Below are 17571 nucleotides of genomic sequence, written 5' to 3' on the forward strand. Positions count from 1 at the left end.
CGGAATGTCCATTCGCTCAGTCAAATAGTACCAAACTTTGGAATGTCGTTCATCTTTATATTAAATTTCCATCTTAATACTAGTATTCTGAATCCAAGCATAATTTATTCTGTATCTTATTCTGAGATATATTTGAATAGAAGGTTTAATTTTCATGTTTTCTACATCATTTATTACTTTTCTGCGTATTGATTTGACATAACATCAAGTAGCTCGGCTAGGAACGTGTTCTCGGAAAATCTCGCGATAGCTAACATGCGGCAGGGCTTTAAACAGGTCAGAGGTCAGTAGCGATGGCGCCTTCCTCAAGTTGGTGTTCGATGGGTTTCCTCCGTTCTCGGCTCTTCCTTGCCTTCCTGCTCCTTGTTTGCGTGTCAAATGGAGGGAAAACCTTTGCCCAGTCCGCCAGCGGCAAGCCCAACATAGTCTTCATCCTGGCAGACGACTACGGTTGGAACGACATCGGCTACCATGGCTCGGTGATCCGCACTCCTAACTTGGACAGGTAGGTTTCGTGTTGTTGTAACGTTAACATAATTTACCGGTTGAACAGGATGTATCAACACTATCAATAAATAATGTTGGATCTGATGAACTCTCTTAACGATTTTTTTAGTTTTCTTCGGAAATGGACTGTCAAGTATGGTTGATTATTCATTCCTTGAATTCATTGGACTAGAATTGTGTTATTTTTTCAAGTTCTGGTATAAGTTGGTAGTGACTCACACAAGGCTAGTAGCTGCACAAATTATTCTCATAGCCGTTGCCGTTTGTTTCGAGATCAAGCCTTGCGTGCAGTGCGTTGTCTTTCTCTCCACTACATTTCTTACACACCAGTTTCAGTGTCTGTGAGTCTATCTCCATGTCTCACGCCCTGCATTGACAAGCTCATTAAAAAGCCATTACTGTAAGGGGGCGTGACCGGGGGGTTAGTTTAATGTAAAACTGCCGCTGTCAGCGGTACAACACGCCGACTGTGCAGGACAGGAATGCGGGTTTTCCTCCCAGCCAGGGGCCGACCGCAGCTGGGGAAATGACACACTTCCATGACTGAGATCGCTTTATCTTCATCATAGCAGTACAGAATGTATGCCTCCAGAAGAAGTGTAAAAAGGCATTATTGGTTTGAGAAGGTTACGTTGTAGTATGGAGGCTTGTGTATTTGCTGAAAGTATTTCCAAATTGCAGAACAAAATTTTGACTCTTCTGCAATATTGCAGAGCACTGAAAAAAAGGATTTCAACCACTGTGTTTGCCTCCAGAAGAAAGGGATCTCAATGAAATTGAGCATTTAGTGAACGCAATGAACATTTAAACTAGTCTAGTCCATTGGTCACCACAGAGAAGAAAAATGCTATGTACACTATTTTATTACGTGTTCATGGTGCTGGAGAAATTCCCCAAGTACAATGATCAGTGGACTAGGACTTAAGGACTGTGACTCTTTTCAATAGCCTGCATGTTCGGGAGAGTGACTTCCGATTCAAACTTTTGGACCTCAAAGTCTTGGTCCAGAGCCAGAGTCACTAACCACTCGACTACTATGTGTGTCAGAGTCATTTTTCATAGATCATAAGATGTCACCAAAAAAGTTGGAAGGACATTTGAAAGTGGATGGCCTCCAAGGAGATGTTCAGGGAGAAGACCCCATTATTATGGATGTTTCGTTTTATTGCTCAACAGAATACTTAGTAGGTTGTTTTATAGTTAAATGGCAGAGAGTACAAATGTATACTGTATACAGCCTTCCCACCAAGCATTATTGTTGTAGACTAATTTCCCAGGCTCCCTTTGCTGCTGTTTTGGCTACTCTGTACAATAGCTTTCAGGCATTAGTCTGTGTGTCATTCAAGCCTATTTTGTTTCAGTGTACATTGCATGCTGTTGTAGACAGGCAAGAAAACCTATCAGATGACAAGCAGTGTCAAACACATACACTACAGCAGTGGTGCCAGATCTTTGATCTTTGAGTGCAGATTTAGCCTTCTGTGCCCTTGAATAACGGAAGCGTCATTCGGCATTTCAGTCAAGTTCAAGTTTATATTTGGACCTCGCGATGGCAGTGAGAGATAACCTTTGTGAGTTCCTTCTGTCGGAGGTGAGGGAAAAGACTGCACTTCCTGTCTGGTAGAGACCAGTGGATGTTGGTCAAGTTCAACTGACTCAGATCAAAGTTTGTAAAGAAGCTACACTGGCACTTCAACGGGCTTCTCCTAGAGGTTTCTTTGAAGTGTGAATCCTGTACTAAACATTGGAGATAAACAAAGTCAAAGCAAGGATACTGGTAGAAAAAGTGATCTGTATTTCAATAAAAAAGGAGCTCAGAGTTTTCATCACAATCCTCATGGTCTGTAAAAGACATATCGTAACTTGACTGTGATACCTTAGTTGTATAATGTCACAGGAAGGTTGAACCTGTGCAAGAATTTTTCTGTTTAGTCTACTTTGTCTTGACTTGTTCGTGACCCCCACTAAAATGGTCAGCAGAAGTCAAGGAAGAGGTCCACTCCTCCCAAAGGGGATGTCACCCGCTACCCTGACCTTGAACCTACATGATCTTCAAAGAGGAAGGAATTCAAAGCAAAGTCCGGTCCTTCCTTACTTTCACTTTAAACTTGCACTTCTAAGGGGTTATTAAATTTGCCAAATGGAGAAGAGGAACACTGCTCTTGTGAACTTTTTCTTCTGACTTGTAATAATTGACTCCCTTTGATCTGTGTCCTACATATATTTTTTTTCTGTTGACAGACTGGCAGCAGAAGGTGTAAAACTGGAGAACTACTACATCCAGCCCATCTGTACCCCGTCCAGAAGCCAGCTGATGACAGGGAGGTACCAGGTAAAACACAGACTCAGCAGCCACCCTGCTGCTCAGCCTATTTAGAAAATTGCTGGACTGCAGTTTCTGAAGTGTTACAGCTTAAAGATAGGTGTTTACCAGATGTTCCAATCCTCAGAATTTGTGAGCTAGAAACCAGACATGTCAGTACAACAAGCCCCCTGCTACACATAAACCAGGAGAGGGCACGATTTGCCCCAATTAGGGAGACCTCCACTTCTTCACCTAATCTGTAACTTTTAACAGTCAACAGTTGCTGAAGAAATCGATCTGTTTGCCAATATGGTCTGCAGTGAAGTGTTCTTTACAGATTCAACATTGTAGAAGGATACACTTATCAGTGCGCATGCTTTGAGTATTTCAAACACTTTGCACTAAATCTTGTAGAAGTCTGTAGATTGGAAATGCAGATTGTTAGCTATATGCTTTCTGATGATGTAATGCAAGTAAATGTACAAGTTCACAATGAAGATACATGGTCATATTAGGAACATTTCCAAGCAGTTTAATTCTTTGCATTTGAAACTCAGAAATTTTTACTTCTTTCCATGTGCCCTACTTCTTCTGCCCCTAACCTGCCAACTCCCCTTCAGCTTTTCAGATCCATCAAAAGATTAAGAATTGGGTTAGACATGGCCATCACTTAAACAGGAACATTCAGGGTTCTGTTACTAATAAAACTCTCTTCTTTAGATCCAGTGGTGTCTATTGCACAGTGCTTTTTAACAGTGTTGGGTCTCCTTTTCTCAGGCATGGTTGTTGCATATAACAGAGTCTTGCAAATTGGGGTTTGTTTGCTTTGATACACGGGAGGAAACCTCTCTTGTAAGCAGCTGTGCCCTTGACAGAAAGGTTAGCATGTGCCACCCTGGAGCTGTGTGGGGGAGACAGGGTTGGTCATGCTTCGTTGTGGCCAAAACAGAAGCAGGTGAATCCTTCCTTGCCCCTGGAAGTACTGATTGGATATGTGAGACTTTGTGTCATCTGGTCCCACTTGTGATCTGTGCTTCATTACAGGTGTTACTTTCACTTAGGCTGGATTGTAGACATTGTAGGTCACTCTGTTATGTTGTGTTACATGTTGTGTGGATATGTTGTCCAGCTTGTCCTTCAATGAATTTTACATCCTTGAAAAATAAATTTAAGATTTATATACTGTTACTCAATCCCTTTTCATTTTTCCTTAAAAATGTTAAATGTATCATATGCTTTCTGGATTGATGATGCTAGTTAGTCCAAACCAATACCACTTTGTCACAAGCCCAAGAGCTACATAGCACTGAAAAATCTTGATTGGGATTTCAAAGCTGTATTTCCCACTACAGTACCAAAGCCACTAGGGGACTATAACCTTTTTCTTTTCATCTTGCCAACACCAGCCAACCTGCCAAATATCATAAAGATCCTTCAACAACTTCTCATGTTATGCTGTTTGCAAAGAAACAAACATACACACACACCAAAAAACATAACCTTCGTGAAGGTAAGAAAAAAGGGCAGGTGGCAGGTTTGGGTAACTAAGGCACTACACACACACACCATAAGCAAATCAACCTCCTGAGATGAAAACTGTAATTGTTTGGGTTAGAAGAGCACCAAGGTCCAATGTAAGGTTGGACTTGACTGCAATATTACCAGACTAATAAGAAACTTCATCTACAGTTTAATTCCAGTGTCCAACTGCCCTGCACGAAACCCCCAAACTTCAACACTGGCTTCATTGTCCCAGAAAAGATACCCACTTTCGATAACTCTCCTGGTTTTGATAAGGTCATTTTAGGGTCTAATAGTAAACTTCTGGTAGGTCACCAAGGTCACAGCCCTGACCTTGTGGTGTTCTAAACATGGTTATTTGATAATCATCAATCTGGCAGGAATAAAGCTAAAGGTGAGGCCACATCAATTTGAATTGTTGGTTATTAGATTTTCATAGGAGAACAATGAAGCTGGCCATGGTGGGCAGAAAAAAAAACAGGCCCAGGCATCCTGTGAATATTAGCCCCATTAAATGCTACCATAGAAGCCACAAAGTCAACATTATTGGGTTTATACCTTCCAACAATGAATTTCAATCTTATACTAACTATAAGTACTAAGGACTTTCTTCAACCGTAGCATATTATCTTCTTTTTTTTAATGAAGCAGGCAAATCTGAGAAAGAATAAATCAAATTCGGTAACTGCCCTTACCTCTGTTTGCTATTAAAACAAGTTAAGATGTCACTAGCTATAGATAGAGTTTATGAGAAGGAAGGTCTGGGCTGGGTTAAAAGAAGAAGTAGCCTTGGATATTGGCAGATTAACTACTTAGGTGGCCTTGGCAAAGTGTCTGATGTGGGTAAGAGGAGTAAGGAGAGCAGTATATCTCACTTGAGTTTGTTTAAGAGTTCAAAGTTGTTTCCCCTGTGTGTCTGCTGTAATTTCCATCAGCACCAGACAGTGTTCCCAGAACAGTTGAACTTACACTTGTAACTCACGTTTCAACCAGGTCAGCTAAAACCATGACATATCAGTATATTGTTCATAGTGACCATGCAGATATATCAAAAATCTGGAAAAAAATTGACAATGAACATTATTACAGTTTTTGCTTGGTTCTATGTATGTTTCCTGAAGTCAGTTTAGTTCAGTTCATCCTCGTATGAGGTCCCTCAAGTCAGTCAGTCAGTCAGTCAGTCAGTCAGTCAGTCAGTCAGTCAGTCAGTCAGTCAGTCAGTCAGTCAGTCAGTCAGTCAGTCAGTCAGTCAGTCAGTCAGTCAGTCAGTCAGTCAGTCAGTCAGTCAGTCAGTCAGTCAGTCAATCAATCAATCAATCAATCAATCAATCAATCCTAGTACAAACATGTACTAGTATCTTCTTTTCTCCTCAGATACATTTTGGTCTCCAGCACAGCATCATCTGGCCTCCCCAGCCCAGCGGCCTCCCCCTGGATGAAGTGACTCTCCCCCAGCGGCTGAAGGACAGCGGATACTCCACTCACATTGTGGGCAAGTGGCACCTGGGCTTCTACAAGGAGGAGTACACACCCACACACAGGGGCTTCGATACCTTCTATGGTCAGCACAAATTTCAACTTAAGTTTATATACAGTAAATCATTAAATTTTCTCAGTATGGACAAGATTGAACTGTAATTGCTAACAAAAAAAAATTGGACTCTGTGCACCTAGCAAATTTTTTACTGTACAACTCGAGTCCTTGTCAAGGAATGAGCAATCCACTGCTTCCGTCACATAAATTTTCTTAGTGGTTTTATTTTTGCTAACACTGTCAGGGGTCCACATCCACATGCAACTTGGGTTTCAATACCTGTACCTCCCATACCTCGAAATTTGAAAATGTAGGACTCTTGTTTTTTTGGCCCACCTTGTTATTGTGAGTTTGGTACCACTGAAACACAGATGATGCCACTTGTTATATCAAACAATGGTCAGACTGTCACTTTTACTGTGTTAAAGATATTGAAACAGATGTTTAACCCCAGGATTGCGTGGAGCCGTGGACTATGTATATATACAAATTAGACCAACATATTTGCATAGCTTGACTAAGGATATAAGCTTGCTGACCCAGCCTGACCTTGCTTGGTCCTTGTGTCAAGCCCCAGGGTCAGCCCCTGGGCTCCTGACATGATATACAAGACAATTACTACAAATAACCTGAGTCCTGGTACATCTATTAGCCTGGGTAGTCCAATGGTTAGTGACCCTGCCTCTGGACCAAATGGTTCAGAGTTTGAAGAATTAAAAAAACTAAAACTTAGGGTCACAGTCAGAGTAGGATGTAGCCATGGTCCACTGTTCATTGTGCTTGAATAAAAGGTGAATTTTCCCTGTGCAACAAACCTGTAAATACTTAGTACACAGGATCTGTCCTCTCTGTCACGAAGAGTGGAAGAGTAGCTCTTCAGTGAGCTAAATGCTTATTGGCATGTGTCACTTTAAGATTATGTAAAATGGGACTTTTTTGCTATTTTTGACCAAAAATGTACATTTCTGACTCCTGTGCGCTGATACAAAAAATAAATGACCTGAAATTTGGCATGGGGGATCCTTGGGCACATGCCCACAGAACGTTATTTACATGTTTGGCATATAGCACCTAAAATTGTGTAATGGAGATTACTTCCCTTTCTCTCCATCTGCAGGCTTTTTGACAGGCAGTGAACACTACTACAGCCACAGGACGCCGGGCAGCATGAAGGGGTGGGACGGGCTGGACCTGCGGGACCAGGACAGGCCCGTCCTGGACCAGAACGGAACTTACTCCACAAACCTGTTTGCAAACAAGGCCATAGAGATCATCGCACAACATGACAAGAGCAAGGTGTGGCACAATTCATTCATTACACTTAAACTGTCTCGTACACTCTGCAAGATAGCAGTCAGATTATGATTCCTTTTGAGGACTTAAAGTACAAAAATGTATACTAGTATGTAGCAGAGCCTGCAAGGTACTGTCAATGCTCTATGCTAAATACAGGTGCTTCAGACTTTTTAGATAGAATTCACTGTCTTTCAGCACTTGACTGAGAATGTGATTGATTCTCAGTCTCCAGTGAATGATAGTGGATGCTATCTGAAAAATCCGACTCTTCAGAGAATTTATCCAGCTGCTTGATTTAATTGTGTACAGTATTATGTACTGTTCTACCTGGATGTCTACATTTAACTGACTTCCCACCTGCCTACTTGCAGCCCATGTTCCTGTACCTGCCGTTCCAAGCGGTCCACGGCCCGTTACAGGCCCCGCAGAAGTACATCTCTATGTACAGACACATCAAGGACAGGGACAGGCGCGTCTACGCAGCCATGACGTCTGTCATGGACGAGGCAGTCGGGAACATCACCGACGCTTTAAAACAGTACGGGCTGTGGGACAACACCGTGCTCGTCTTCTCTACTGGTGAGTATGGCACATGTTCTAAAATACATGTAGCTTTCAGGTGACAGGGCTCCAGACTACATGTAACTTTTTGACTTAGGAGCACTGTGTGAATGAATGAATGAATGAATGGATGGATGGATGGATGGATGGATGGATGGATGGATGGATGGATGGATGGATGGATGGATGGATGGATGGATGGATGGATGGATGGATGGATGGATGGATGGATGGATGGATGGACGGACGAATCGTGATGATAGTGGTCCTTGAAAATTTTGTACTTGTGTACCCTTTTGTTGGAATAAAGTTTAGCATCATATATAATTTGATAGCTTGTACCAGGGGATAACTTTGGAGCAAACTGGAGCTAGAGAATACAATGGATTCCAGGCTACTCCTAACTCCTAATGTCCTAAAGCATCACCAACCTTGCTTTTCAGACAATGGAGGGCAGGTGTTGATGGGAGGCAACAACTGGCCCCTGAGGGGATGGAAGGGCTCACTCTGGGAAGGGGGGATCCACGGAGTCGGCTTTGTGAACAGCCCGCTGATCAAAGCAAAAGGCCGGACCAGCGACGCCCTGATCCACATCTCTGATTGGTTCCCTACTCTGGTGGGGCTCGCTGGCGGCTCCACCAATGGGACGAAGCCGCTGGACAGCCACGACGTCTGGGAAGCCATCAGGTATCTAAAGAAACTGTTTCAGTTCACCTTCTCCTTGCTGCTGAAAAGTCATCAAAAAGTTATTAAGAGATTTGTGTTCAAAGGCTCCATGTACCTAATGCTAAGGTCACTATTCCCAACAAAGGGCAAGGCGGGGCAGTTTGCAGGCATTAGGAACGAAACATATGGTATACCAAGGAGGTTTAAAATTGAACCTCCTTGGGTATACATATAGAATACAACACGGGGTATTCCGTATCGCCCGAGGTATCGGCCCGACCGCGGATCGGATCACCCGCAGGCCGGAGGGCGATCCGACTCGCGGGAGGGCCGGGACCGAGGGCGATGCGGAATACACCGTGTTGTATTTTATCCACCCAAGAAAACACACCTTTCAATGCAAGATGAGCCAAAAGTTGGTGCCGCTGAACCCTAAAATGCAACAGCATCAATTCCAATGTCCGGATTCTGTATTCGAATTTTCGAAAGGGGCGCACGCGGTTAGGACGAAACGCGTTCGAATCGTTTTATGGAAGCCATGGAAGCGTTCGATAACGGGTTCCGGACCGGGCCGTACCGTAAAGTACGGCCCGGTCTGGAACCCGTTATGGAACGTTATCGCGGCCCAGGTATGATATAAAGAAATGTATTAGACATTACAAAACACAAAAAATGTCCAAAAACTAATCCATAGCATTATTTGTGTATATATATATATATACTCTTGGTATGAATTGTTTATTTTTCATTCACGCAAGTTTTTATGATGTACTTTATCGCTAATGATGCAGATATCTGTAGGATTTTATGCTATCTATTTGTAATAGTTTGGCCAATAAAATCTGAAAAAAAGCTAACGCCTCACACTTCTCTTCCCTGCACTGTGTGAAGTGAAGGAAAGCCCTCCCCGAGAAAGGAGATCCTCCACAACATTGACCCTCTGTTCCGCACCATCTACTACCTGCCTCCCCACCAGTGGGGTGACAACACCTTCAACACCTCCATGCACGCAGCCATCCGCTCAGGAGACTGGAAACTCCTCACAGGCTACCCAGGTACATCAAAACGTTTGTTCGTTTTGCATCACTGGTAAATGGTAGACTGCTTTCAGTCATAAAAGCGGTTCAAGGGTTAGGTGTAACAAGTCGTTAGGTGTAATGTAGCCAGCTGCTGCCGCACAGCATGCCTGTGAAGCTGGTGTGTTATGCCGAAGGGCAGTTATACTGGCTATACCAATAAACGTATAGAAAACACCAGTTTTGTACCTGTCAGTAGGTAAAAGCTGCATAGGACCGGACTGTAAGTCATTTCTATAAGACTAGTGTGGTGGAATGTTTAACGTGCTCAAAGTGTGGCTCACCTCAAAAATGAGGTCTTCTATTCAGCTTTATCTGGAAGGACGTCCTTAAAAGTGTAACAATCCAATGAATTAATTCCTAAAATACTCATGGGAAATTCAAACTCTACCACTGGATTCCTAAAACACTTCACAAAGAACAAGTCAATTTACCATAATTATAGTTATCCATTTTGTTTGTTTGTTTCTCTTATTAATATCGCCTTTAGTGTCTTCCCATACAGACCCTCACAGATCCTACATGACTGATGATTATGATATCTTTTCCCAACAGGAAATGGCTCATGGATGCCGCCGCCATCATCAGACCAGATCTGCGAAGAATCGGACGACCCGCCAGGCAAACACCTCTGGCTGTTCAACATCCGGGAGGATCCAGAGGAGAGAACAGACCTGTCCAAGAAATACCCCCTGGTGGTGCAGGAACTGTTGGAGAAGCTGGCTGCGTACAAGAAGACCGCAGTGCCGCCATTTTACCCAGACCGCGACCCCAGGGCAAACCCTGCCCTACATGGGGACGTGTGGTCACCTTGGCAGTGAAGGTCAAACTGCACTGATGCAAGAACTTTACAATATCTGATATTTTTTAGGAAAAATGGTGGGATGAGGGGAAAGCAATGGAGCTGAAAACATACACAAATTATTGGATACTCAAAACCTTTCAGTATTTTACTAGTACTGTTGCAAAGTCCTTAGCTATTTTTAAACAATGGAGCTGAAAAGATACAACACAAAGTATTGTAAGCAATAGTGGGTACTCAAAACCTTTTTATTAATACTGATGCAAAGTATACACAAGAGAAGTATTGTAAGCAATATTGGTTGTTGAAAATCTGAAGTATTATCATATAGTTACATGTATATGTCATGGTGATATTTTTTTGTTATTGTCACTCAGAGCAACAGCCTCTCTTACCTCTTCATTGCAATAAGGTCTCTTGTATGTTGGAGCAATATACCTTTTATGCAATTTCATACAAGATTACAGTATATTAGATTGTACTTAAAACTGACAAGTCACTTATATATGTTTATGAGATTATGTGAGAAAAGTTGTTTAAGGTTCAGATGTTACAGTATTTCCTTTCCTTTTGTTAGAATATTTTCATATTGTACAACACAATTGTCACCAATAGGGTCTGTATAAGGCCTATCATATTTTGCAGAATAAAACAGCTATCAATGTTGATGGTTGACTTTTATCACAGTTTGAATCATGCAAAGTGTGATAATGAAAGTCTCTAGTTCAAAGACTCTGATTTCTTTAAGCTGGCAGACCAAAGGCCAACATGAGAGGGGTATATAGTAGAGTGGATTCATTCCTCAAGCTAACCAACATCTCGCACACGCAGTCATCCCTCAGTAAGACACCTGGAGCTGCATAGTTCCCGTTTAGAAACTTTTCAGCCTGTGACACCAACATGGGAGGAGAATCCACAGTCTGTGACCTGTACTACTAAGTAGTACTAAATAGTCTAGCATTGTGCTTACACTGTTACTTTTGAAGATTTAATAGAGGATAAAAGAATAACAACTAGAAAGGCCAATATTTGCTTTGGAGCAAATACAGCGATGGGTTCACCACATTTTACGACATGGCAGGGAAAGAATGGGAAACACAAGGGAAAACAATGATTTACATTGATATAACTATAATATGAAGTAAAATACAACTAAAACAACAGTTGGATAGCTATTCCCTACTTTATTGGTTAGGATTTTTAATTGCATAATGCAAACTGTTGATTTTCAAAATAAAAAAAAACGTTCATGCCCGCATTCCAATGCTGGAGCAGGAAAGCTTGAAATACCTACCAAAACACTTGAATACAGACATACTGTCAGTATGGAAATGCTTCTGTGCAGGTGTTAATCAAGTTAAATCCCAACAGCCAATCAGCAAGAAGTATAGAGGAAAGCTGCATGCCTATTGGTTGATGCCCTGCATTCCATTCTGATGACTCATGCCCAAACGTGGTAAACAAGGCAGACTAACACAGTAATACATTTGCTATAACACAGCCAAAAAAACTCAAATAAAACCATTCTAAAAGCCTGTATCACAATAATTTAAAAAACGCCTAGGGGTATTTGCCCACTGTACCTCCATACCAAATTTCAGGACCTTAGGCCCTAAAATGAAGAAGCTGAATCCATTTAAAGATATGGCAGGAGGAGGAGGAGGAGAAGGAGAAGAAACATCAGAAAAAGCAATATGGTTTCACCACACCACTTCGTGGTGTGGTGAACCCATAATAAAAGGATTTTGATGATCTGCTTTTGACAAGTCAGTTTGAAAAGTCTGTCATGTCATTGCCTTTCGTGATGATTTATAATTTAGAACAGGAAATGTGTATATTTTTTAGTCTTTCATTTGAAAACAATACAAGAGCCCGAAATCACCCCTACTGAACTGTTAACGTGTGTGTTTACTATCAGTCAAGAAATAGCAGTAGTGTGTGCACAATCTGAAGCTTTCAAGATAAAGATTCTATACTAAAAGCATTTTCTTTCATTGTTTAATCTGCATATCCTACTTCTCCATGCCGTCATGGTTTCCTCCTAGTACAATCAGCAGTTCAGCACCAAGGACAGTGTCTCAAACATTACTGTAAATCTTGACATGTTTGGCATGGTTTTATTTTTGCAGTGGGAATTGACAGCAAATATATGTATCTATTACATTGCTGCTGAACTGCAGAATTCTTTCAACCATGAGCTTTGAACACTGTTAGAGTAAAAACCTATTTTCCCTTAACACAAAATTAAGTCCCTGAAATAAATAATACATTTAAACTATACTGTATGCAGTACTGTGTCCATCAGACTAAACATCATCCATAGGTTGTCCTGGAATAACTTCCCCCTTTTCATTAGGTGAAGCCAGGCTTGTCCAGATGGCAGTACTGAAGTGCCATCCAGTGAATGGCAGTGGTACTGCAGCCAAAGAACATCATTTGCTGGATACTAGTATCAGAAATCCAAAAACCTCTTCCCATCATAAAGGTAGGAGGTAAGGTCAATACATGGAATGGACTAATCCTTAGTAAATAGCAACATAAACTAGAAAGGTCAATATTTGCTTTGGAGCAAATATAGCGATGGGTTCACCACATTTTACCACATGGCAGGGAAAGAATGAGAAACACAAGGGAAAACAATGCTTTACATTGATATAACTATAGTATGAAGTAACATACAACTAAGACTACAACAGTTGGATAGCTATTCCCTACATTATTGGTTAGGATTGCATAATGCAAACTGTTGATTTTCAAGATAAAAAGAAGCGTTCATAGCCCGCATTCCAATGCTGGAGCAGGAAAGCTTAAAATACCTACCAAAACACTTGAATACAGACATACTGTCAGTATGGAAATGCTCTGTGCAGGTGTAAATGAAGTTAAGCCAGTTAAATCCCAACAGCCAATCAGCAAGGAGAATAGAGGAAAGCTGCATGCCTATTGGTTGATGCCTTGCATGCCATTGTGATGACTCATGTCCAAATGTGGTAAACACTGCACACTTACACAGTAATACATTAGCTATTACACAGCCAAAAAACTCAAATAAAACCATTCTAAAAGCCTGTATCACAATAATTTAAAAAACGCCTAGGGGTATTTGCCCACTGTACCTCCATACCAAATTTCAGGACCTTAGGCCCTATAATGAAGAAGCTGAATCCATTTAAAGATATGGCAGGAGGAGAAGGAGAAGAAGAAACATCAGAAAAAGCAATATGGTTTCACCACACCACTTCGTGGTGTGGTGAACCCATAATAATAGCAGCAGGAAAAATGTAGTCAGACCATATTGCACTTTTAGCAGCCCTTCCACTGGTCAGGCCCCTAGCCTGACTACATAACACTTTTAGCAGCCTTTCCACTGGCCAGGCCCTAGCCTGACTACATCACACTTTTAGCAGCATTTCCACTGGCCAGGCCCCTAGCCTGACTACATCACAATTCTACTACTAAGTTCTAGTAGCCTTTCCACTGCTCAGGACCCTAGCCTAGCTACGTCATGCTTCTAGCAGCCCTTCCACTGTTCAGGACCCTAGACTGACTACATCATGCTTCTAGCAGCCCTTCCACGGGTCAGGCCTCTAGATACTGTAACACAGTCTTGGAAAAGCCGAGGTCTGTTGTCACTCGATCACCTCCATGGTCCCCACACGTCCCCATGTAATGCCGGGTTCGCCTGAGGGTCGAAGGCAGGGTAAAACACAGGCACCGCCGTCCTGTTGTACCCGGACAGCTTCTCCAACAGTTCCTGCACAACCTGGGGATGTTCTTGTGACAGGTCTGTTCTCTCCTCTGGGTCTTCACGGATGTTGAACAGCCAGAGGTGTTTGCCGGGTGGGTCTTTCGGTTTTTCCCAGGGTTGGTTAGATGACGGTGGTGGTACCCATGATGCGTGTCCTAATACGTGAAAGGAGAGAAAGATTACTAGTATCCAGATGTTAACAATAAGGCAACTCAAAGACAGGTGTTTGCAAAATTGATTCATATTGTACTTAAAGCACTATTGTCATTGTCAGTATTATATTCTAAGTTGTAAATGTATTATGCATTTTAGCACATATGCATTCATCAACTGGATTAAGATTTTCCTGACTTAGATTGTGTATACATGTACATGTATATATCAAGCTTCAGGGGGCCTGACCAATAAAGACTGTTAGAAGTGCAGTGTTGTCAGGCTACTGGGGCCTGACCAGTGGAAGGGCTGCTGGAAGCATGTGATGTAGTCAGGCTCGTACCTGGGTCTCCCGTGAGAAGTTTCCAGTCGCCTGAGCGGATGGCAGCGTGGACAGATGTGTTAAACATGTGGCCCTCCCACTGGTGAGGCTGTGGAGTGTTGACAGTGTTGAACATGGGGTCGATGTTGTGGAGAATCTCCTTCCTGGGTGATGGTTTTCCTTCACTGCAATAACACAGCAACAATACATGTACGTTCTACTGTAAATGCACTTACTTTTGTGGTGGTTTTACTACTTTTGTGAGGGTTTTCTTTTTGACATTTTTTGTGGTATCCTGATCTGACGAAATCTTCACATCGTGAACACCTGAAATTTAAAACCTTCATTGTAACATCATAGTAAAACCGCCACAATAGTAAATACATTTACGATATAATGTAGGTTCTACATAACAAATATCCATCATTGATCAATAGTTTATTGAGGAGTATTAAAATATCTTCCAATTCAAAACCCAGAGTGTTCATCAGTGTTTGATGTGTCTGTAGTAAACCAGACTACTACATAGTACAAAGTACATAGTTACACAACATGTACACAACAGTACACTATACAATCATAATTATGACAATTAAAACTCAAGATACCTGATGGCTTCCCAGACGTCGTGGCTGTCCAGCGGCTTTGTCCCATTGGTTGAGCCGCCAGCGAGCCCCACCAGAGTAGGGAACCAATCAGAGATGTGGATCAGAGCGTCGCTGGTCCGGCCTTTCGCTTTGATCAGCGGGCTGTTCACAAAGCCGACCCCGCGGACCCCCCCTTCCCAGAGTGAGCCCTTCCACCCCCTCAGGGGCCAGTTGTTACCTCCTCGGTCCACCCGACCGCCGTTGTCTGAAGAACAGAAAACAGTTTGGAAACTGCAATCAGCGAGAAAGAAAGAGTCAGAGAAGACGCTGGATCATTAAAGATTAATTTAAAAAGCATTACATGATGAATCATGCAACTGGATAAATTAATTCTCAAAGAGTCATTTCAGATAGCTATTCCACTATCTTTCATCAGTTAGGCATAAGCAAGTACTCTCCAAGCACAGGTTGGTGGGGAAGATTGTAACTGTTCTAAGTAATATGTCCAATTTTTTCACTGTTTGTGAGGGTAGTGACAGGAAGACTGGGCATATTGGAAAGAACACAATTTTGCTCACCAACCTCTGCTTGGAGAGTAGAGCAAGGTCATCTGTGGTAGGCAGTTGGTCAGCGGGGTTGCCTACTAGTCAGATATAAAACATGTATTGTATTTGCAAGTCAAATTTATAGATTTTGAGAAATTCAGAAAAGTCAAGTTCTGCTTGGACGTGATCAGAAAAAGAAACTGGAGCCAGAATAGGTTGGATTTTGGGGCTACTAGCTCCCAAGCCACTGCTTTAGCTTTTGTTGGGGAGCAGTTGAGAGCAAATAGCCTGGGTACCATCCTGGTTAGTTCATGTCCGCTCCCACAGTCGCTCAGGACAGACTGGACAGCAAAAGTCACGAGAAGTCTATTTCACTCACCAGTAGAGAAAATAAGCACAGTGTTGTCCCACAGTCCATAACGCTGCAGGGCGTCGGTCACGTTTCCCACCGCCTGGTCCATGACTGTTGCCATGGCAGCGTATACTCTCCTCTCGGGGTCCTCGATGTGGCTGTACGGACTGATGAACTCCTCTGGTGCTTGGAGAGGGTCGTGGACAGCTTGCAAGGGCAGGAACAGGAACAAAGGCTGACAGGAGTAAAAAGCAGTTTGGAGTTAAAATTTTACATATAGAGAAAATAAGATATTTTAGAATGTGCCAGAAACTAATTTAAAATACTGTCAAACCTGTACAATGACCACCTGTTCATAAGGACCACCTGTCCAATGTGCCCAGTTTTTGTGGTCCCTCAGATAATTTTTCCCGATGACAAGAATCAGGAGTCCTATCTACAGTGATCACCTGTCCACACAACCCAGATTTTTACCTGTCCCAAGTGGTCTTCTTGGACAAGTTTGACTGTACACAATAATGACACAGAGGAGTGACTAGTGCACCCTGTTACACATTTAAGGATTAGCTAACCTTGTTCTTGTCATGTTGTGCGATGATCTCTATGGCTTTATCTGCAAACAGATGTGTAGCGTAAGTTCCGTTCTGGTCCAGGACCGGCTTGTCCTGGTCCCGCAGGTCCAGCCCGCTCCATGTCAGCGGCTGGCCTGGCAAGCCGCCCTTCTGCCGGTGTGTCCAGTAGTCTTCAGCTCCAGTCAAGTAGCCTGGACAACCAACAGGAATTCAATAGCAGGAATATTTAATCACACTACAGCCAAACCTGTACCTGTACTTGTGATCATGACCACCTGGCCAGTGATATACAGTCAAACCTGTACTACTAACCACCTCTACATAACGGCCACTTGTCCAGTGATATATGGTAAAGCCTGTGCTATTAAATGACCACTGCTACATAAGGACTACATGGCCATTGATATAATAGTGACAACTGTACAAGTGACCTGACCTATACATAAGGTCCCTATGCAATTATAGAAAGTTGCAACAACAAGCCTAAAACTATCTGTATTATACAATGTCATGTGTAGAGATGAAATTTGTACTGACCATAGAATGTGTGGAAGCCCCTGTGTGTGGGTGTGTACTCCTCCTTATAGAAGCCCAGGTGCCACTTGCCCACAATGTGAGTGGAGTATCCGCTGTCCTTCAGCCGCTGGGGGAGAGTCACTTCATCCAGAGGGAGACCGCTGGGCTGGGGATGCCAGATGATGCTGTGCTGGAGACCGTAATGGATCTGAGAACAGGAGAAATAACCCGAGGTCTTACTCTCTCTCTATTAAGCACAATATGTCATGTTTTTTGCAACTTTTTCAAAATCTCTCTCACTATGAGCTCGAGGCTAAAACAAATACATATTAGTGGTTGGTACATCCACCAGTTTATCATTAATTTTGTACATCATGCACAGTCTGGAAAGTACTACTGATGCTACAGTTGTTACCTGATACCTTCCTGTCATGAGCTGGCACCTGGAGGGACTACAGAGGGGCTGGACGTAGTAGTTCTCCAACTTCACCCCTTCACCTGCCAGTCT

At 42.6% G+C, this 17571-nt stretch overlaps 2 protein-coding genes across 2 annotated transcripts; one reads left to right on the forward strand and one right to left on the reverse strand.

The window, feature by feature from the left end:
* The first annotated feature begins 246 nt into the window (after positions 1–246).
* On the forward strand, positions 247–11275 carry LOC109482418 (arylsulfatase B-like). The gene is made up of 8 exons (XM_019785131.1): positions 247–505; positions 2749–2839; positions 5708–5894; positions 6985–7163; positions 7535–7742; positions 8168–8411; positions 9282–9445; positions 10022–11275. Exons 1-8 carry the CDS (start codon positions 294–296, stop codon positions 10285–10287), a joined length of 1551 nt encoding a protein of 516 aa, XP_019640690.1. The 5' UTR covers positions 247–293; the 3' UTR covers positions 10288–11275.
* A 2620-nt stretch (positions 11276–13895) lies between these two features.
* LOC109482383 (arylsulfatase B-like) lies at positions 13896–17571 on the reverse strand. Its single transcript, XM_019785086.1, has 7 exons — positions 17479–17571; positions 17085–17271; positions 16548–16738; positions 16003–16210; positions 15100–15343; positions 14513–14676; positions 13896–14171 (listed from the first exon to the last, which is right to left on the reverse strand). Exons 1-7 carry the CDS (start codon positions 17494–17496, stop codon positions 13906–13908), a joined length of 1278 nt encoding a protein of 425 aa, XP_019640645.1. The 5' UTR covers positions 17497–17571; the 3' UTR covers positions 13896–13905.

The sequence above is a fragment of the Branchiostoma belcheri genome, unplaced genomic scaffold (assembly GCF_001625305.1).
Source record: "Branchiostoma belcheri isolate BF01 breed outbred unplaced genomic scaffold, Haploidv18h27 scaffold6, whole genome shotgun sequence".
Taxonomy (NCBI): domain Eukaryota; kingdom Metazoa; phylum Chordata; class Leptocardii; order Amphioxiformes; family Branchiostomatidae; genus Branchiostoma; species Branchiostoma belcheri.

Coding starts and splice junctions, on each gene's coding strand:
- LOC109482418 (XM_019785131.1), top strand. CDS start 294: ATGGCGCCTTCCTCAAGTTGGTGTTCGATGGGTTTCCTCCGTTCTCGG. Junction 2,840..5,707: donor TGATGACAGGGAGGTACCAG/GTAAAACACAGA, acceptor TTTTCTCCTCAG/ATACATTTTGGTCTCCAGCA. Junction 9,446..10,021: donor ACTCCTCACAGGCTACCCAG/GTACATCAAAAC, acceptor TTTTCCCAACAG/GAAATGGCTCATGGATGCCG.
- LOC109482383 (XM_019785086.1), bottom strand. Junction 15,344..16,002: donor TGTGCTTATTTTCTCTACTG/GTGAGTGAAATA, acceptor TCTGTTCTTCAG/ACAACGGCGGTCGGGTGGAC. Junction 14,172..14,512: donor ACTTCTCACGGGAGACCCAG/GTACGAGCCTGA, acceptor TTCACGTATTAG/GACACGCATCATGGGTACCA.